At 38.0% G+C, this 22249-nt stretch overlaps 2 protein-coding genes across 3 annotated transcripts in view; one reads left to right on the top strand and one right to left on the bottom strand.

The window, feature by feature from the left end:
• ATG3 (autophagy related 3) overlaps positions 1 to 2316 on the bottom strand; it is a 28323-nt gene extending 26007 nt beyond the window's left edge. The window contains exon 1 of one of the 2 annotated variants that reach the window (XM_081027813.1): positions 1505 to 2316. In XM_081027813.1, the coding sequence (XP_080883939.1) occupies positions 1505 to 1576 (72 nt within the window). In that variant the 5' untranslated portion in view covers positions 1577 to 2316. The remainder of the gene's footprint in view (positions 1 to 1504) is intronic. The other variant, XM_081027814.1, reaches the window with a different exon arrangement.
• On the top strand, positions 2095 to 21550 carry SLC35A5 (solute carrier family 35 member A5). The gene is made up of 7 exons (XM_081027802.1): positions 2095 to 2328; positions 3101 to 3250; positions 7621 to 7719; positions 9040 to 9173; positions 11809 to 11876; positions 17893 to 18673; positions 20060 to 21550. The coding sequence occupies exons 2-7, from the start codon at positions 3121 to 3123 to the stop codon at positions 20126 to 20128; spliced, it is 1281 nt and encodes a 426-aa protein (XP_080883928.1). The 5' UTR covers positions 2095 to 2328; positions 3101 to 3120; the 3' UTR covers positions 20129 to 21550.
• Positions 21551 to 22249: the final 699 nt, after the last annotated feature.

Genomic DNA, 22249 nt, shown 5'->3' on the forward strand with positions numbered 1-22249 from the left:
GAGGGGTAAAGAGAGGGTCATCAATTCTGTTTTCCTTATTACTAAAAATACATACTGACAAGCTAATGCTTCCTTATCAGTTTGGTGAACAAGTAAAATGATTTCTCAAGACAAAAATTCTATGTTATAAACTCAATAAAATACAATTGGCCAATAAAATAGCAGTTTTATATTTAATTTGGGAGGTCTTTTTCTCTTGCTCCTTTTCCCTGAAATTAAAAAGTTGTGACAACCATGTATTATTTAAAAGCTATATACCTAGACAGACAGTTTCCTGAAAAGATAACATAACATGCAAAAGAATCATTTGATTCAAATGTCAAAATTATTTTCAAAGTTGACTGAATAATCTTAAGATGGTTTTCGCAGTAAACAAATAGAAGCATAGCAAGAGTTGAAATTCTCATTTATAAACTTTCATAACTTTTTTAAAAGTTGGATCAAGATTTCATTTTAAAATCACTCTTAGAAATAAATATAAAATGTGCGGAACTAACATTTCTCTTTGTCATGGAAAGGGAGCAAAGTAAAACTGTCCACTATTCTTTATGCCATACCAGAATAACTTCTTGAATAAAGAGGACGATATTTCTAAGGATATTTCATCCCTGCACTAAGATTTGTAAAATTTTAATTGAAACTTAAAAAAAAAAAACACCCAGTTAGCAAGAACTTGCTTTTCATTTACTATATCACTGCTTGCTTTTCAGAAAGGAAAAAGTTACAATAAAACTTACTCTAAAAAAAAGTGTAAAATAAAAACTTTAATGCACTTTTAGAAATTTCTTTGAAAATAAGATCATCAGTCACTGCTACAACGCGTCACAATTTTCACTTAAAAAAATGCTGCATTATTGCCGTTGTTTTTTTATATCTATCACCTAAGTCCAAGATTAACAACGAGTTTCAGCTCTTTTTAAAAAAACTGGGAAAGGGAGGTTTTGCCTGTTAGCTGGGTTCAAAGGCACTAATCATGCTGCAGCTTTCACCTCAGTCCCTCTGCCATCTAACAAGTTTGATTGTTACAACTTACTAGTTCACTCACAACTTAACTAGTTCAAACTCCTAATTAGAAGAGACTTACTACGAAATTTGAAAGAAAAAAGTGACAGGTCATTTTCGTGCCAAACTGATTTCATTGTTTAAAGATAAGCAACATCTGTTGTACAAGTTCAAAAAGACTACCGAAATTGGGGTTTAACTTTCTCAGACCGACTCCGCCGCGGGCCACCTCCCAAGCCGACCCACCCGCACGCTCCCGGGCTGGGGGCCCACGGGAATGGCAGAGCGCACACCGCGTTTACCCAGGAGTCCGGACGCCCCGGAGAGCAGACGCGTAAGCCCACAGGTGGGGGCTGCACCGTTTCCTGGGTCCACCGTTGCTGCCTGCCCGCCCCTTTCCCCGCGGGAGAACACGGTGGCTCCCCGGCGCCCGGTCCTAGGTCCCTGCAGGGTATGAGCGTGTGACTGGCTGACAGCCCCTGGCAAGCCCGGCCCGGCTTACCTTGAGGACCGGGGTCAGGTACTCGGCCACTTCCAGTGCCTTTCCCTTCACTGTGTTAATCACATTCTGCATCCTGGGGCCGGGTAGCGGCCGGCCCCACCACGGGAAGGGAAGGGCAGCCGAGACAGTGACCACGAGTCAGAAAGTGTCCCCGCTGCCGCCGACTCGCGCCGGCACCCGGGGCCGGCGGCACCCGACGGGACGGGACGCCACGGGACGGGACGGACGGGACGAGGGGGAGGGGCGGCCGGCGCCGCGCGTGAGAGCAGGGAGCGCGCTCCTCGCGCCCCAGGCGGCGCGCGGCGGATCAGGCCCCGCTGTCACCTGGCCGTGAGGGCGGGCGGCCGGGCCGAGGGCTGTGTGAAGGGTAAGAGCAGGCGCACGCGCACCCCTCGCCCTCGCGAGCTGTCTTCTCCCGCTCGCTTCACTCGCACCCCTTCCGGTTTCCCCTTCCTTCTCTCCCTCTCTCGCCGTAGCTCCGTCGCCACCTGGGCTTCACGTGACACAGGACTCTCCCGACACGTGACGCGAGAATGGCTGCGCTGGGTGGGATCGGGCCGCTTCTCCCCGCCCTCCGGAAGCGTAACACTGAGCGCGCATGCGTAATGGGTGCCAGGTCCGCTGTTTCCCAGTCGGGTCGTTATTGTGCTTTTTGTTTCGGAATAGGAGGCTGGCGGGCAAAGGCTTTTTCGCCCATCTTTTCCTCCCATAGCTTCCCCGCCTATGAACCTTAAAAGCTGCTGCTGCTGCTGCGGAGCTAGACGGTTCCTGATTTAGCTCTAGGATGTACGCTCTCCCACGGGAAGCCCTTCGGAGGGACTAAGGTAACCGCGCCCCACGGGCTAAACTGCGCGTGCGTGTGAGGGGTGGGCGCGCCTGGTGAGAGCCGTATTGCGCATGTGTGAAAAAAAGGCTTTCCCTGGCGGTAAAAGGGAAACCTGCAGCCCTAGTGGAGAGGTGTCTGTTTAGTCTCTTTACATTGCGCCCAATGTCGTTGTCGGTGTTTGCGTTCAAGCCTCTCACCAATCCCCGAAGCCCTGTGCGTTCTCCCTACACTGGGAAGTTTTGGGCAAGTTACTTACCCGGCCTAGAGTTTAGTGTCCTTCTCAGCATATCAAAAGAGGGCCTTAGAGTCATTGATTTGTAAGTTCTCTTCTAACACTAGTTCAGTATGAATTAATAGTGTCATGAAATCTTTCCAAGCAAGCTTTTTTCCCTCCTTATAGGGAAGAGCTTGGACGGAGGAGAGAAAAATCTGAAATTCTCAACTTCTAGAGCAAACTTGCTAATAGGCATGAAAATTAAAGAATTGCTTTTCAGAAGAATTCTGTCCCAAAGTGTCACTCACTTGCTACCTCTGGCGGCACTTCTAACCTGGCTCTTGCCTTTTCTGTCTCTACAGTTCCCCCTCCTATCAAATTTTGACTCTTTGATTTCCTTTCTCGGTAGTTTCCCTTGTACTCCTTAACTTTCTTGGTTTTGGTAATAGCCAAAACCAGGCATCTAAAAAAATAACTGTTCTTCACAAATCAATGGTGGTTGCATTAGGCTTAATCTGCCAGCAGGGTTGCTCATAAACTTATTCTTCTCTTTAAGGCAATTAGAAAAACAGTGGAATGGAAAGCAAGTGCTGTGGTCATCCCATGTTATGCTCCTTGTCAACAATGTATACATTCTTGCTAGGGGCCATATTCATTGCCTTAAGCTCAAGTCGCATCCTATTGGTAAAATACTCAACCAATGAAGGTAAGTTAAGACTTGAAATATGTATGGAGCACTTCCCTTTAATCACACTCTCTCTCCTGTCTTTGGTTTCCTTGTGTATGATATGGGATAATACCCTTTCAAGTATTCTGTTTCATGTGAATGATAAAGAATGTTTAAATTTGATTCTTTAACTTTTCATTCCTTAGCAAGAAACATTTTTGATGCCGAGTGAAATTTGGGTCAGTCAAATATAGGACGCAACGCTTTACAGAACAGATCAAAACATCTAACTATTGCTTTAATCAACAGGTATTTCTGGGCCTGTAGCAATATGTATAATTATAACTTATTTTAAAACATGCAGGAGGATATATTTGGCATTTGTGATGAAGTACTATCTTAATTACTATATCAGTGGGACAGTACAGATTATTAGATTTGATAAATATGTGCTCAAGAAATCTTCTATTTTTTAGTGTAAGAATTTGTATTTAAATAGTTATATTCTACAAAACTGTATTGAGAACCTTTCCTTAGTTATTGAAGACACGTAAAATTATGACATCATCACCATTAATGATCTGCTTGGGAAGTGAGATGTGTGTATAAGTCTCTATTTCAGTTAACATTTATCTGCCAAGCACTAGGCTAAGCATTAGCAGGATAAAAAGTGCGTAAGACATAGACCTTGTTCTCAAGAACTCACAGTTTAGTGGAAGAGACATACATGTAAATGCAGTATAATAAAATGGAGTTCTATAGCAAAGTTGCAGAGATAGTTTAGGATAGAAAGTGGTATATCCTCTCTGGGAGAGGATGATGTGCAGTGCAAAGAGATAAGGTAACACTTCCCCGATAAGATGACAGGTGATCCACAAGAATATAGGTGGTCAGGGGTATTCAAAACAGTGGGAATGGCCTGTAAAAATGAACAGATACATAAAAAAGCAGGATGGATTGTGAGAACATGGAGTTCAGAATTACTGAGCAAATAAGGACTGAGAGGAGAGGGGGAAAGAATGCTTGGCCAGAGAGAGAAATAATGATCAAGCAGTTAAGTACTACATATGACTTGCTAAGAATCTGGGACTTTATTCTCTAGGCCGCAGAGTCTGGAGGGAGGATTAGGAATACTTGAAGGATTATAAACAGGAGGGTAAAATGAGAAAGACTATTAATGGTAGCTGGATAGAGGATGGACTAAAGGGGACAAGACTGGAAACAGGGTAGCCAGTTAGGGGGTTATTGCAAATTCAAGCCACAGATGATGAAGACAAACCAAGGTTTGGGAAGTACTGTATTTTGCCGTGTATAATGTGCACTTCTTGGTCCAAATTTGTGAGGGAAAAATAAGGATGCTCATTATACATGAGTAGTACTAATTCTGTATCTATATAAATGTTTTTCATTCTTTTATTTATGCTTATGAGTTAAAAGTGTAACTCTAGAAATCAATAACGATATCCATATGCAAAATAATACCCTGGAAAATGATAATCAGTTTTGTTGGACTGGTGGCAAACTTGCAATGATGAAGAGTTCTTGGCCTTCTATGATGCATAAATGTTGTAAATTTGTTACTGGTAGTAAAATTTCTTGTACCTTGTATCTGTTCTTGTGTTTTGTAATTGTTTCATAAAATTTCTTGTACCATATGTTAAAAAATAAATGCTAAAATTCCTTTATAATACAAAAAAACCAAGTACCTAAATGTAAACAAACAAAAATTTGAATTTAAAACTCAAAAGATTTTTTTCCTTTAAAGTTTGGGCCAAAAACGTGGATGCATGTTGTACATGGGAGCACATTATATATTGCAAAATACAGTAGGAACAGAAAAGAGGATAGAGTCAAGAAATATTCTAAACATAGAAAAGACAGGACTTGGACAATATATTGAATGTGGAGATTAAAGGAGATGAAATACTGGATAGCTCAAAGTTTTCTGGTTTGGAGTACTGAGTGGATGGATCAATGATGTTCTCAGCCGAGATGGAGAGTTATTAGGAGGAAGAACAGGTTGGACAGAGTTCAGAAAGATTACAGAGTTTTAGCTCTGCACCTTCCATGAGGCCAGGAGCTGTGTACATGTTCATTGTAATATTCTGCAGTGTCTTAGCACATCACACATGTGAAAGAAATGCCAATTAAGTGAATAAATAGGAGGTAGTTACTTATATGCGTGTATTTAGTGAGTATTAAATGTTCCAGAGTACAGAGCTGGAGACATTAATAGCAAATTGACATTTAAAGCCCTAGGAGCAGAGGGCTCATTCAGGGTAAGCAGAATGAGGAAATAGAGTCAAGGACAGAACTCCGAGGAACACCAACATTTAACAGGCATGATGACACTCAGAAGGATGTTAAGGAATTGTTAGCGATAACTAAATACACATGACTCACAGAAGAGAAGGAACAGTTTGAAGACTGAGAGGGAAGAGCAACATCATATTAAGGATTAAAACATGCCCTTTGGGATTAGTAATTAGAAGACAAATGGGAATCTCAGAGAGTAGGTAGTTTGAGTACAGTGCTGGGATCAGAAACAAGATTGTTTGGGGACAAGACCTGAATGGAAAGTGAGCAACATGGAAATAATGAATGTTGACAGTGTTTTAGGGAGAGAAAGAGCAAGTATGGTCATTGGAGGGTTAGGATCTTATATAGTATTTTGTTTTTCGGGTGGTAGAGTTTTGAGCTTGTGTATAGGCCAAGGGGAGGAAACCGGTTAATAGAAAGATAAAGGATCTACTGAAGCCAGAGGAATTACTTATTAGAGCAAAGTCCCTGAAGAAAAGGGGAAGATTTTAAAGGGGAGAATGGGTGAATAGTGGGGTCATGGCCCCTTTCTTTGGGACTAAAGGGAAACCAATTAGGATGGATGTAATATAGATAAGGTACGTGAGTGTGGACAGAAGGTGAGTGGAAAGAGGTTCCACATGATGCTGAGACCCAGTTTGGGATTAACCATGAGAAAAATACAAGACAAAACAAAAGCAAGAGCAGTGACAAGAGTTTGAGAATTGTGATTCAAGCTTCCATCCCCACCCCATTCTTGTGTGTGCGTGTTCATTCTTGTGTATCATGATAGATAGAGATCAATGCACAGTACTGTTGGAGAACAGAGTGTGATTTCAGTCTAGTTTTGAGCTCAGAAACAGTGGTGATCTTTTAACTAGTCTTTGAATGATGGAAAAGTTTAATAGACAACTAAACTCAGGTTAACATTTGTTGATTGCCTAAGTGCAGAACATGGTTAACTGCCAGATATACAAAGATGACTGACATGGTCCCTTTCTCATAAGGAGTTTACATTCTAATGGTAAGACACACATAAAAAATAACTATAATACAATATGGCAAATTCTGTTATAGAAGTTTATAGGTGGTGCTACAGGATCAGAGATGAATAAAGAATTATGCTTACGTTGAGAAGGTAAGGGGAAACCACAGAAAAGAGGAAGAAAGGGTGTTTTGGGGAGAAAGAAAGTGTTTTTCCTCTGTACTTGACCAGTTTGGGTTTCTAATATCATGACTAAGAGGAATAAACAGATGTTTTCAAAAGTGGGGGAAATGCATTCCTCAAAATAGGACCTAATAAAGTTTATGTTTGTGCTTGGCAAAATTAATAGAGCGGTTTGTAAGCATGTTTCAAAAGTCAGAGGTAACAGCTAAAACCAAGGTATACTAACCAAACCTCATTTCCTAATTAGATTGACTTTTAAGTTAGGACATAACTTCCCAACTCATCAGTGGGTTTTTGGATGTGTCAGAGAATTTTCTCTTAGCCCTAGGGGTAGCCAGAGCCCTGGATCAGTTGCCTCTTGCCTCAAATAGCTTCCTTCTTTTAGCCCAATGTACCATTTGTACCAGAGTGCCAAACAAATATTGTTCTCTCTGTGTGCCATGATATGAAACAGATATTAGGAAAACTCTTGAGTTAAAGGAATATCACAGAGTGTACCTTGATTTTAGTGAGGCTAACAAGTCACACTGGAGGATCTGAGCTGGGCAATAATTCAGCTAGGTAACTTATAGCTGTTTGAGGGGTCAGGCCCTGAGTCTTAATTAATGGTCAATTTAGAAGGCAGTCTCTAATGCCATACCACAAAGCTTTCATTGCCCATAGCCCTAGCCAGCCTAACATATTTATTAACAACTTAGATGAAAACGTGAGAGGTGTATTTATCAAGTTCAAGAATAATAAATGCTAAATGAGGTATGGATAAATAATACGTTAGATGAATTGATTAAAAAATCCAAAAGAGCAAAGCCAACTGGATGAAGTTTAATACAACCAGTATTAAAATCCAGCTTTTAAGTCTAAAAACAACTCTAACTTATTAACTGTATATAAGCATTATGTGGAACAAACTTGATAATTAGGAAACATTTCTGTTACATTTCAGAGAATAAATATGATTATCTTCCTACTACTGTGAACGTGTGCTCAGAACTGGTGAAGCTAGTTTTCTGTATGCTTGTGTCATTCTGGGTTATAAAGAAAGGTGAGTCTTGAAATAAAACTATATGTTTGTTAAAAATTACAGAATCAAAAAATTTGAGAACTGGCAGGAACATTTTATATCATTTAGTCTAGCCCACTTATGCCAAAATACAAACATAAGTATGACTATCCATGTTTTGCAGGTGGAGAAACAGCTCAAAGAGAAAGTGTTATGCAATGCCGGGTGGGAGGGGGCAGAGCGAGGACTCCAACCCACGTTTCCTATTTTCCTATCCATTGCTTTACCTCGTGGCTTGTTCCTGTGATGGGTCACCCAGCAAGTTTTAATTGAAATACAGGATTTTAAAAATTACTCCTGCCTGATTTACTCTGTAGCTGTTGCAAAGCATCCTCGTTTCCTTCAGGGGAGGCAGTGCAGTGCGTTGGAGTCAGAGAGACTATATTCTGGGGCAGATTTTTTTTTAACTTTCCTGAGCTCCACTTTCATCAACTATAAAATGAGGATACTAATCATTCCTCAGATCTTAAGTGTCTAGCTTTTTGTGGCTCTTAATATGTATTAATTCTCCATGTTAGTTTCCTAATTATTGAGCCTTAGCTCTCTCTGCTACTTTGATCTGCCTTCCCACATGAGATAAACATAGAATTTAGAGTATTAAAGCCCTTCCCCAAGAAGATGTCTTTTCATACTGTAGGATTTCAATGTGTGCAAAGTTGCCAGTTAGTGAACTACGTTTCTTAATCTCATGAAATACATGTGTTGTTCACAGGGCTTAAGCTTAAATTGTTTTCTCTCTTTTCATTTTATTTTATGTTCTCTCTTTTATAGTACCTTCTTAAGTTTTTGGAACTCTAGAAATGAAACAGTAACTCATACTAGGATTAAAGTTAATTTTATCTACTCCCCTATATATAAATTTTTATCTAGCATTTCCCTTTCCTGATCCCTCCTTCCCCCAGGGAAAAATATCCCCGTATGAACACTTGATTTTTTTCCTACTTACTTTAATTTGTTGATCTTTCTCTTGGCTTTATGCTGTCAGCATACTAAGGGAAACCATAAGTGTACCCTGAGTTGCCTTAAGTGATACTTCTATCTCAAGTTAACAGGAATTAGGAGAATCAGTAATCCTAAAGTGTTGCTAGTTGTCAGTGATTAGGCACAGTGGTGGGCCAAAGAAAGACAATAATGAAATCCTGTATCTTCATTGATTTCTTAAGGCTAATAGTCACTTATGAAAGAAAGTTCATAAAGCCTCTTTTAAAGAATTGTGTCAGAAATAAAATACAATTTGCTGTCTCTAAAAATGTGGGCATTCTCATCAAGCTCATTTATTCATTGCTGTATTTCTTTCTTTAGAAGACCATCAAAATAGAAACTTGAAATGTGCTTCCTGGAGGGAATTCTCTAATTTCATGAAGTGGTCCATTCCAGCCTTTCTTTATTTCCTGGATAATTTGATTGTCTTCTATGTCCTTTCCTATCTTCAGCCTGTAAGTAAATATGACAAAGAAAATAGCATTGGGAAACTCAAAGAAATGAATTTCAGAGCTCATTTTTAAAAAAATCATTTTCTTTGGCACTGTTCGTTTCTCCTTGCCCTCAGTGGCCTTCCTGAGGTTTAACCAGATTCATCTCAGTACTGACTTACCAATGTGCTTGCCAGATTCTCTCACTGTTAAAGATTGTTGTGTGAATTAAACTATGCTGACCATTCCGTGGGAGGTGCTTCCTGGCCAGCGAATCTGGAGCCATCTCTGTATAACCTTAATCTGCCTGTTTTCTGAGCCATCTTAAGGTCACCAGCCTCTAATATTAATCTCAACATCCAGGACCGCCAAGCAGACTTAACTCAGAAAGTTATACACTCAGTGTACCATTCTTTCTTACATCTGCTTTAATGTAGTTTATATGTATTCTATTTGTATGATTTTCTTTATCTGTTAATTCGATCATTTAACTAACAAGTACTTTTAAGAGTAGAGATTGTATCCTTCCACCTCTAAATGCTACCTGTAGCTGATAATACTAAGAACATATCTCATCTCTCCTGTCGCCCTCCATGCCAGTGTAGAGAGCCATTAGCAATCAGAATTAAAATTTGATCTTCTGCTCTTACCTATTACTCACTTTGGGTCACGTGTATATTTTCCTCTAATATTTTATAAAATGAAAATTTCTATTGCCATTGTTGCCAAAATGCGTTTTAAGGTTTTTTCTTAAAAGAATTCAGGCATTTTGATTATAAATAGTATTTTTATTGCCACTAGTCTTCTTAAATATAGCCAAATCAGTTTGCAAGTGGGACAAAAAGGAGGGATCAGTAGACCACTGTAGTAGGAAACAGGAGTTTGATTCTTCTGCACAATTCAGACGCTATGTAACCACAAGCCCCAACTGCTCTAAGAGTCAGTTGCCCATCTGTGAAATAGAATGATGTTACCATACCAGCTCGAAGGCAGGATCCTGGACCAGGGGATCACCCGAAGTTCTTTTCAGTTCTGTGATTTATGTTATTAGTAAGTGGTTGTTCCATCTAAAATGTGTCCCCTCCTAAATGCTTGCTTCCACTTTGCTTTTTAGATCTGAAGGTTTCTATACCCAGTGACATAATTATTCACCTTCGATAAGTACATATTTGTTGTGTTGTATTTGTATCGAAAGGATTAGCTCTAAATTTATATCCCTTCCCTACATCCCCAGTGCCAAAGCAAGATTGCAGCTTCCTGTTTTTCTTCTAACTTATTGCTTTGCTTTTCCTTCCTGATTGTGTACAGCCACAGATATTACAAAATAAATCACATGGCATATTCTGTGTATTGATGTGCCCGAGTCCAGTGGGAAAAAATTAAATAGATTTGCGTGGAAGTTTGGGGGCAAAGAGCTCTGGTGTTTTGTTTATTCTGTACTACTGCATGGAAAGAGTTTTCAGAAGTCATCAGGCCAGCCAGGCTGCTGGTTTAGATGCAATTGCACTGCCATTATTACTACTCTTACCAGACACTTACTTTCCTCTTGTCCTCTTACTCTTCTCCTAACTAGTGGTTCACTAGCATTCATCTACAGAGAAAGATACTGAGAAAACCTTAAACTAGTGGTTCCCATAAAAATTCAATAGAAAAACAACATCATATTCTTGGAATTTTGCTAAATATTATTGAACTTACTCTTATTTCTTTAATTCTGCTGCGTATTAGCCATGTGTGCTGTTGATACTCTTTGGGGTTTAATCATCTTGAAATGACAGCAAGGAGGAACGCAGGGTGAACTAAATCAGTAGACTTTGTTTTCAAAACTTATTAAAATTGTCAGATTCAAACATGGAGAGCAATAATGAAATTTCATGCTTTCTAGGCCAAAATGTATAATTGTTCAGATTAATACTTTTGATATGTGAAATATGACTGAATTCACAAAAACAAATGTCTATAAAATCTGGCTAACATTTCTAAGTGTTTAGAACAATGTATAATTGTTCAGATTAATACTTTTGATATGTGAAATATGACTGAATTCACAAAAACAAATGTCTATAAAATCTGGCTAACATTTCTAAGTGTTTAGAACAATGTGAATAATAAATCTAAAGGACTGTCAATTATGACCTTGGTAGTGGATTACTGGTGTTGAGTCACTACAGTTCAACCAGGAAAATTGTTTCAATTCCTACAACATCAAGGATGCTTAAAAACCTGTATCTCAATTCTCTTAATGTATAAATGGGCCTAACAGAACCTGCCTTCTCTCTTCTCATGGAAACAGTATTAGAAGCCTGTGAAGTACTTTGAGAGCTTAAAAAAGTATGCTTTATAAGCATGATAACTGTTATTTCAGACCTAAACTTTTAGAGTTTATAAGAGTATTTTCCAAATCTGCACATACAGATTATTTACACAGGCATTTGCTGAATTTCAACAGATTTTGAAAGCTGTACAATAATTTGATCATATCTGCATAAATTTAACAAGCAATAAAAATGGAATTTAATACTCTAGTGAAATAGCTGCCCTAATAACCCCTCTGGTGTTTGACCAAAAAGCTTTTTCTGTCAGGTGAACCACCAAGCTGAGAGATTTCTGAGGTCAGTACTTTATTTGGATTGTAACTGTATCTTCTCTTTCTTTCTAGGCCATGGCTGTTATCTTCTCAAATTTTAGCATTATAACAACAGCTCTTCTATTCAGGATAGTGCTGAAGTAAGTAACTTGTTGTGAAAGCATATATCGTACTTTAAAACGGCATAGCCTTGTTTCAGATGATATACCCAGAGCCCTGAACCCTCCAAATCCCAAGGCCGGGATTTTATTCCTAATTGGCTTTGTGTATTGCGAGTTGCTTACTCCATCTGGAAAGCAGTTCCACTGCTAGTCTATCTAAATCCTCTGTGATTCCATGCTTCAAATGTTTTTTCTTAGCACCTGAAAAAAAAATTGACTGGATTATAAGTATTTTAATTTTTAGGGCCAGATTTTCAACAAAGAATTCATGAGCTGGTTTTTTTCTCGCAGAATTTCTATACACTAAGAGGGAACCAAGAAGTTCCTAAGATGAATACACATTTGTTATTTGGAGTTTGGAGATGATAAAGAGTGGCAAATTCTTTATTAAACTACTTGGGATAAGTACGATTTAAGCTCTAACTGGCAGAGGATTTGCGTGAGGAACAGATCAAAATTACAATTGATAAAAAAGTGATAGATTTTTAAACTTTTTAAAATGCTATCACCAGTCGTTCTTATCTCCAGGAAGGCCTGTAAATAAAATAAACATCTCTAAGTAAATAGGCTGTGCTGCCCTGCAAAGGCCAGAATATCCTAAGGCGATACATGATCTGGGCTCTAACTCCAGTACAGTTTGTTACTTAATGATTGATGATGATGGTGGTGATTCAAATAAAATGAACTTCCTGTTATATTTCTTGTTATTTTTAAATTTTACATTCATGTTCTCTTTTTAATTTCTTGTTTCTCGATGTGCTGTGTCATACCGTGTTCTTTAATAATTTGTGTGTACAGGACAATGAATGACTTGGTACTCAGTAACTATTTGTTCAATCCATGATGTCTTCAGGGCATAAATTAAATGGAGTTCTGGAAAGATTTTCTTTTACCCTGAGGAAACATTCAATTTAATGGCTGATGTAAGACATGGGAAAAAATGTCATATCAGTTTAAATATTATAGTACACTGAAATTTGCTTTTGAATCATGTTTTTCATTTTACTTATGAATTGTGAAAATAATTCAGCTAGCAAGTTAAAGAATGCTATTCCAAAAACATCTTGAAGTCTAAAATCAACATGAAAGTCACTTACTTGGCAGTATAAAAAGTTAGTTTCTGAGAAAATATATATAAGCAATAATATTTTTATATTGATTCCTATGGTAAAGTTGGAGGTGCACTGCCATAAAGGAAAATGGTTGGCACTGACACATAATAAAAGGTTCACCATTTTGATAGGGGAGCAAAGGTCTCAAAAACATGTTTTTTGTAAGTGAGAATTTTTTTCCTGAGAAATGGCAATGTGTGAGTACGCATGGTATTATAATTGTTATTACATAATGCATTATCTATTATATATTATGTCATTATGTATTATGTCAAAATTACATCAATTTACAACTGAATTTACCCGAGTGAAGATATAAAGTATGTATTGCCTGACTTGAAATTGGCCAGTAATTTGACTCGAGAGCATGAGCCGTGGCTCGCAGGCCGAGATGGAGGGGCATTTGGAAGTGTCCTACCTACCCGGATCTCATTCAGCTGTTCTGTAGGAGAGATTCTTGGCCAGGCAGTGACAAGAAAACACTAAGGGCCAAGAGTTGCACTGAGGGCCTTTCTGCCTTGTTTTGACTTAATCCCACATTGACCCATGAGGCAGATGCAGTTATTGCCCCGTGCTGAGTCTTCTGCTTGGAGCCCAGTAGCACTGAGCATTTTGCAGCAGTTGGGTGGCTCCTTTTGACTATATAGGACAAGTGTCTGCAGTGAACAAAGGTGGGAGCAGAGGGACTGACTTGACATGATCTGCCCCTTTTCCAGCAGAGCGCCCCACCACCTGGGGCAAAGGCGACCCTGTTAAATTTTTAAGCATTTAACAATTTGTATTAAGAAAGTTAATTCTTTGTGTAACCAAATCTAACTCTATACAGTAAACATTTGCTTTTAATACTATTAACTATAATATTGTATTATTACTAGTTTTAATAATTAACATTGTTATGAACTAAAGTTCAAAATAATTTTTACGTTTACCTCTTAATACTCAGAGCAGTAATGTTGATTCTTAGACATATGTTTGTTTTGTGGTTAATATCTCCTTTTTGACTCCATGGAAGTTATTTATATTAAAGGAACAGTAAAACTACTCCATTTTTATTATTTCCACAAGCACTGACGTATCTCCCAGAGTGGAGCTTAATTCCACTGATTCACAAATCATCACTGAAGCTAGTCTAAATAGTAGAGCTAAAATATAATAAATCTAATGCTGTCTTTTATAAGAATGCCTTTTAAGTATTATCTATTAATACATTTTCAAATCAACTATGTTCTGTTTATCTTTTTGTTGTTGGTGGTGTATGTTGTCTCTTTTTCCCTATTTAATCCACTTTTTGTGAATCTTTCGCACTCGGCAATAAAATTTTGACCTAAGAGTAGTAGCAGCTTGAGTTTTATCACATATTCTTAATTTATTTGCCATATACAACTCATTTTTCATTTACAATATTATAGTTCTTGTCTTATACTTGACTCTAGCAGAGCCATCAAATATCCTTCCCATATAGGTAAAGAATGTAAAGGTACACAGGTAGGAAAAAATAAGTGCAGAGACTAATGCAAGAATTACTAGGAAGAATTTGAAAGTGGGAAAAGGAAAAATATCACCATCCAAATGTCTTACTTGTCTTTTCCAGACAAATCCCATGTGAATATATAGATTTGTTCTTTGACGTGTTTGACACTGGTTCCAAGTGAAAACTGGTGGCAGCTGTCATGCCTCAAAGTCTGTTGGTTTGCTCTTAAAGCTTTGCAAAGTTGTGTGACCTTATTTGCTTCGGTTTTAGGAAAAAATATCAACCTGAACATTGAGATTTGGGGGTAAAAGTAAGACCAGCACTTATTTTCCTCTAAAGAATGTATATGTTTCTCTGATTTCTTCAAAGCGAAGCTGTGGGGCAAAAATTAAAAAACACATTTGAAACATGATGGGGGTCTTGGAAATTAAGGTAAACTTTCTAAATCAGCAGAAAAATGAGAAGTGCCACTGAGTAGTACAAGCATTTCTCCAAAATCATTCATTCATTTGATGAATCTTTTTATAATTTCTCATTATTAATCTGCTCCAATCATGCTCTATGTGCTACTAAGAAATGTTTTATGTACCATTTCTTGAAAAGTTATGTAAGTCTTTCCACTTAATTATTTTCATGCTTTGCCTTGGTTTACTACCTCCAAATATGGTAGAGATGCTCTTATCTGGCACAATTGTTGAGTTACTGGGAAAACTCAAAGTGGGAAATCATGAAAAAAAATTTTAAGATACGTTTAACTTAAGATATGTAAATGTCCATTCTTTTGATAAAAAGCTAAGGCCTTTCCTTTGAGTATGTGTAGGGTTTGCCGATTGGAGTTCTTTGGCTTCTTGCTTGTTTGAAAACCTACATCCATTATACTTCATTTGTGATTTATGGTTTTCAGTTTCTTTAAAATAGAGCAAGTCCTTAAAAACACTTTTAAAGTAGATTCTTCTAGATTTTTATTATTCATTCCCTAATTGTAAAGTCCACCTATATACCTAATTAGAAGGCAGTTTTTTATCTTGTGAGTGATTTGCCTTTAACTAATTTTCTGAAAGCAGTCAATTTTCATAAAGACAGCAATCCTTTTCTTTCACTCCTAATTTATCATTTACATAATAGTTAAAATATATTATAATAATGAGGTCACCTGTCAAAAACACATTTAGGAACAGAGACTGAGCAAACAGTTCACTTGGGAGCAGAGGTCCTCGGGTACAGTAGCCTTCTAGCTGCAAGTGTTCAATTCTGAGCATCAATCTGAATGATTTAATGATACCAGTTAAGTGACTTCCTATCATGGCATCCATTAAACTGAGGACAAACCCTTCCACGCAAAATCAGTCATCATTTGTAAAAGCACAGATCCTCAGCTGACTTTACAGGGTAATTTATTAAGCTTTATTTTCTTTGCTGAAAATCTGTTTCCAGCCTAATCCTTAATCATATTTACCTTCCCAAGAACCTTACCTTGAATGAGTAATATTTGCAGTAGTTACTGTTTAATATTTGCAGTAGCTAGTTTAAGGCTTTGTTTCCTTAGATTCTTTTCCATGTCAGTATTAGTGGAAAATCTGTGGCTGTCAGAATTCAAAACTTCTAAAGGAACTATAGATCATTGCCTCAATAACTGGTTATATAACGATTTTTATAAATTGGACACCCGTTTGTCATCTGTTTTCTGTTTCCGTTCAATATGCTTTCCACCTATACCAGCTGCGCCTTCAGAAATGTGTGTGACTAATTCACAGTTTCTGGACTCATGGCATAGGGCTATGCTATGCTAGCCCTGTCACTAAGTGCTAGATCTGGTTATTTGAGAGTATATACATGAGAAGACATGATAGTGTACACAGATGTCCTGCTATGTAGGCTGGTCTGTGTATTTAGCAGTTTTATAGCAAGAAGCTCTGTGGAAGCATTGGTAAAATCAGATACATCACACACACACACACACACACACACACACACACACACACACGCATCTTGGGAACTCCAAGTTATTTTATTTAAGAGGTGCATTGTCCTGAAGGAAGACATACCAAACCATGGCTCAGATGCCTTTCTTGCTCTTTCATAAATACGTGACCTTAGGGAAGTCAGTTAGCCTCTCAAAACACTATTTCCTCCCCTAGAACAGGAATTACTTGACCCATAGTAGGTGCTCAATAAATGTTCCAAAATTCTTGTAACTTCGAGTTCTTACCTGTTTCTTTACAATTCTGCCTTCGCTTATGTTAATCTGTCCTCCCCCTCTGATGTCCCTCTATCCATCTGACTAATCTTCAAACTTGAAGGTGTTTCCACCCCAGAGGCCTTCCTGTCTCCCCCAGCCTGAGTCCGCTACTCCTCTTTCCTTCGTCAACACTGTACATCCTTCCTGCCTTCGCATACACTCTTGTCTCTGCCAGGACGTAGCACCAACTCACTTTTCGCATGGCAAACTTCAGTTCATTTTTCATCTTTCAGCTTGTGTCAATTCTTCTCTGAAGCAGTATCTGACTCTTTATAGGTTCAAGGGGTATCAGGGTATCCCAGTTGTTCCATGTATCACTTGTCACACATTATATTGTCATCGTTTAGTTTCATGGCTCTCTATTAATGTGTAAATACCATGAGGATGAAGATCAAGTCTTTATCTTCCTAGGGCGCTTGGCACATGGTAGCTGCTTATTAAATGTCCGTTGAAATGAATGATTCCACAAATTGGAATGATAATAATGCATGTCTTCTTTATCTCACAAGTTTGTTGTTAGGCAAAATAATTAAATGGGGCATTGTTAGGACTGTGTAAAATGAAACATTAAAATATTTTTCCCTTGCCTTATCAAACAGTAGTTTGATATAAAATGCTTTATGAGTAGGTCATGGATCTGGGAGCTAGTTTCCTCTCTAAATCTTTTTTGGATCATGTTTGAAATTTGACAGAGCTTTGAGGAGTCTTCCTGGGGATGGAGGGACGTCTGAGAATTCACCTATATAAATATTTGGCATACACTGCAAGGATTCACAAATACCTGAGGTTTATTACATTCTGGCTCATGGAAGCCAGGTTGAGAAACTCTGCTGTAACTTTATAGTGAGATAAAAAGTTATTGTTCCACAGGTTAAAGGTCAGCTATGGAGGTGGAAAGGAGGCTTAGTTAAACCTATAGACGAAAAGGAAACTTACAGTGAGGAGAAATGACCGGATGGCCTTAAGGGGCAGTTATAAAAGTGAAAAAAGTATCAAGTTTAAGAAGTAGAGACACCAACAGGTTTCCTTTGAACCTGAATTGTGGGGAATCCTAGCAAAAACGGCACAGTTTATTCAATCAAGTACTCAAGTGTTTGAGTTTTCAGTAGAAATAGTTGATAGGGGAGGGGGAAAAACCCCAGTAGTAAAATCTTGTTTTTCATCTTTGAACAGGAGGCATCTGAACTGGATACAGTGGGCTTCCCTCCTGATTCTATTTTTGTCTATTGTGGCCCTCACTGCTGGGACCGAACCTTCACAGAATAATCTGGCAGGACATGGATTTCATCACGACGCCTTATTCAGCCCATCTAATTCCTGCCTTCTTTTCAGAAGTCAGTGCCCCAGAAAAGACAATTGCACAGCAAAGGAGTGGATTTTTTCTGATGCTAAATGGAACACTACAGCCAGGGTTTTCAGTCACATCCGTCTTGGCTTGGGCCATGTACTTATTATAATCCAGTGTTTTACTTCTTCAATGGCCAATATCTATAATGAAAAGATATTGAAGGAAGGGAACCAGCTCACTGAAAGCATCTTCATACAGAACAGCAAACTCTATTTCTTTGGTGTTCTTTTTAATGGGCTGACTCTGGGCCTTCAGGGCAGTAACCGTGATCAGATTAAGAACTGTGGATTTTTTTATGGCCACAATGCGTTTTCAGTAGCCCTTATCTTTGTAACTGCATTGCAAGGCCTCTCGGTGGCTTTTATTCTGAAGTTCTTGGATAACATGTTCCACGTCTTGATGGCACAGGTCACCACGGTCATCATCACGGCGGTGTCTGTCCTGGTGTTTGACTTCAGGCCCTCCCTGGAGTTCTTCTTAGAAGCCCCATCAGTTCTTCTCTCCATATTTATTTATAATGCCAGCAAGCCGCAAGGTCTGGAGTATACACCCAAGCAAGAAAGGATCCGAGATCTAAGTGGCCGTCTCTGGGAGCGCTCCAGTGGGGTAAGTGTGCAGGGATACTGATTTTTGCTTGTTCTTCCCCAATTCAAAGAATGGTTATACAAGAAAAGAAATAGATTACTGCTAATTTTTCAAAGGATGTATCAGATCTCGGTGACTTTTAAAAATTACTCAACAAACATTCAGTGGACTCCTTATGTGTGCAAGCGTTCGTGATAATGCTGTCGGGGCTCCCGAAAAAGTATAAATCACAGTTTCAACGATGTGTCGTGCTTGTTGTATTGGAATATTACAGAGTCACGGAACTGGAAGATGCCTCACAGGTGCTCTTGTCCAGGCTGCCTAGTTTTACAAGTGAAGAAACAGGTTAGATGGTCTCCAGATAGTAAGGGAAAGAACTGGTACTAAACCCCTGAGGCCTGGCTCCTAGTTCATTACTCTTTCTACTCCATCATAGTTGGGGAGATTCTCATGAGAAAAGTTGATCTTCAACGTTAGTAAGCCTTATTAAATATAAGTATAAAGCCTGGCTTCTTAAATTTTCCCTATAGTTATTCATAAACCACAGTGTGCCAGATGGGCAGGCATTGTTTATCTCACTAAGGTGATGGTTTTCAAAAGGGTCTCACAAAAATATTTTATGGAAACAATGCTTATGCAGTTATTCTGCATGAGTATTATTCTGCCAGTTTATTGTTTCAGGAGGGTCTGTCAGTCATGTTATTAGCAAATTAATAATGATCTTTTGGAGATTCATGTAAGGAGTTAGATATTTGTTATAAATAAAAGATGCAATAGACTTCTCCACCTAGTTTTAAATTTATAATTTTCATGGACACAAAATATGAAATATTTTATGCAATGGACATTTCATTCTTTGGGAAAATTAACCTGTTTCTTATTAGAGTTCATGGTGGAGCTTCCCGCAGTAATGCTTCTGAAGTGGTGATGCAACAGATTCTTAAGATGAAAAAATTAGAAGCTTGGGTCCCAAGTGCCCTGATCTCAGCCAGAGTACCGATTCAAAAGTCCTGTATTCTTTTCCAGTGGTGATAACACCCGTTGCCTTACTTTTTAGGTAAAAGAATATCAATTTAGGTAACAGGGCCTTCTAGTTCATATTTCTCCAATCTTTAGTCATTTCCCTTCAAGACCAGCAGAGGGTGTTCCTTACTTTACTCATGTTGTTAACTTTGAAATTTTTAAGTGCTGAGGGGCATTTCAGTTTTTCACGTCATTAAATGTCTAAAATTAACTTTCCAGGGATATAAGTATTTATTTAATTTTATTTGACAGGATTTTATCTATAGTTTAATGAAATAAAATCCATGGTTTGTTAGTAAGGTTTCTCCTTGGTAATCATTAAAAATGCCATGCATACATTTCTAGTTTTATTTTAATTAATAGTAATTTCATGTTTTCTTTTAGGATGGAGAAGAACTAGAAAGACTTACCAAACCCAAGAATGCCATTGAGTCAGATGAAGATACTTTCTAATTGGTATCCAAATAGTTGGAAGGCTTTACAACTTTATTTTCACATTTTCAGCATGTGTAACATTTCTCTTTTCACTCTGATAAACCAAGAACATTTCCAAAGCATAATACTCTTTGCATATATCTAACTAGTCCCTAAACAGTTCTAGCGAAGGTTTAGTATACCCAAAGGCTAAAAAGGTCTAAGGAACTCACATAGAAGTAATAGCATGGAGACTGCATTAATGGCCTGGTAATGGATAAGTCAACAAGATAAATTTACAGATTATTTTCCTTGTCGTCCAAGGTTCCAAAAACTTTGTAGTAATCATGTTAGCTGTACTCCATAAATATACAAAGACAGATCAGTTTGGCAGATATTCATAATTATGTAGTTCTACTCTGCATGCCAAAGTCTTCCCTTTTTTATCATTATAAATATCACCTAGGTTGTCCCTTGAATTTTGAGGCCCTGAAGATACATATTTTGCAATTAAAAAGCAACGTGACTCTTTTCTAAAAAATTTGGTTGAAGGACTGTCCTATCTGGCTACAACATTGATTTGAAGTTAATGTAATCTATGCTAAATGTTTTGCCAAACAAGCAATTTTTCAGAAACAAAATCTCAGAATTTTAATTTTTAGAAATTCATGAGGGCATTTGATTTTTAGTTATTATCTTTCAATGTTTTTCTACACAAATAAGCTTCAGTTTAGGTGAAAGGTGGTTCCCAGTCACCACAGTTATCACTTGTATTTAAAAATCACTTAAGCCATGGTGGGTTTTTTCTTTCCTCAGATTGACCTCATTGCTCTTGGACTGTTATATTTTGGAAAACTAAGAGGAAGCCATTTCATTTTATTAGCTATTAAACAGAACGTACGATAATTACATATCTTAAATCCTGTTCCTAAAAGTTGAGACACTGGCTTTAGAATCTTACCAGGTTGTCAGTAAGACTAATACCTGAGAGTTCCTTTTAAAAGGGTCACTTTGCAAACAAATGACTTTTCCTGAAATACGAATAATAGCACTTTAAAAAGAGGAAGAACAATAGTAAATAAAGCACTTTGTAGTGATAATATTTCACACTTTTAAGTGCATAGTGTTTTGTATGCAGCCAATTGTCTCTGAGGTAGAGAAGTCAAATGATAGATAATTTAAAAATGAGAAAACAGAAGTGACTTGCCCAAAGTCACATCGCTCGATGGTGCCATGACATGCAAGTGTTGGTGTTAGCTAATAGGTCCATATGTTTACAGAGTTGTATACTAAATGTTAGCCTTAATATGTGATTCTTGGGTAGTCGAGTCGTTTCTTCTCTTTCCTCTAATTTTCTATAGAGGAACATAAGATAATAACTGTTATATAATCCATCTGTGATGTGCAGAATAATATGACTGGCAAGAGTTGGTGGAAATTGATAAATAAAATAATGATTAAACCTGTGTCTTGTGTCGCCGCTCTGTCCTGTGAGGTGGGATGCAGAGTACTTTTAATTTCAAAAAATGCAGGAGGCAGAACCCAAGCAACTTCTAAAACTTTCTCTTTCAGTAGATCTTGACTTGGGAGAATAGCAAAACTGTTAACCTTATCACAGGCACTCAGAGTTGTGAAACAGGAAGGTTACATTATCATGGTGATTTTAAAGGTAAGGAAAATCAGGTATGGGAAGACCTCACTTTTAGGAAACGAAGCATACAAAACATATTTATCTTATGGAACAGATAAAATGATATTATTTGCAAAGTTATTGCCTACAGAATACATTAAATAACAGATTCCACTAATTCATGGAGCTTGATTTTCCTATTTACAATTACGTTTTTTCATCCTCCTTTTTGGAAAGCATTTGTTGCCCAAAGTAAGGCTCGCTTGTGTTCACTTATCAATTAATACGAGAGAGAGAGAGAGGGCGCGAGCATGTGCTGGAGCTAAAATGGTAAGTTATGATATGTGTGCACTGGAGTACTTTGTGGGCATAACTGTTTTGAAAGGGGAGTAACTAGAAGGCGGAGAGGTCTAGGAACTGTATCCTATCATCTGAGACGCTCTTGCAGGTGAGCGTATAACCTGGAGAGAATGACTGTCATGTGGAAAAAGCAGTACATCTTTCCTATTCTAAAGAACCAAACTACAGTG

Source organism: Rhinolophus hipposideros, assembly GCF_964194185.1.
Source record: "Rhinolophus hipposideros genome assembly, chromosome: 2".
In the NCBI taxonomy this organism is placed as follows: Eukaryota; Metazoa; Chordata; class Mammalia; order Chiroptera; family Rhinolophidae; genus Rhinolophus; species Rhinolophus hipposideros.

What these genes read in the sequence shown, in the direction of transcription:
- SLC35A5 (XM_081027802.1), top strand. Translation starts at nt 3,121, where the DNA reads ATGGAAAGCAAGTGCTGTGGTCATCCCATGTTATGCTCCTTGTCAACA. An exon ending in AAAATACTCAACCAATGAAG is followed by an intron (nt 3,251 to 7,620) that starts GTAAGTTAAGAC and finishes GTTACATTTCAG; the next exon opens with AGAATAAATATGATTATCTT. An exon ending in TCTGGGAGCGCTCCAGTGGG is followed by an intron (nt 18,674 to 20,059) that starts GTAAGTGTGCAG and finishes GTTTTCTTTTAG; the next exon opens with GATGGAGAAGAACTAGAAAG.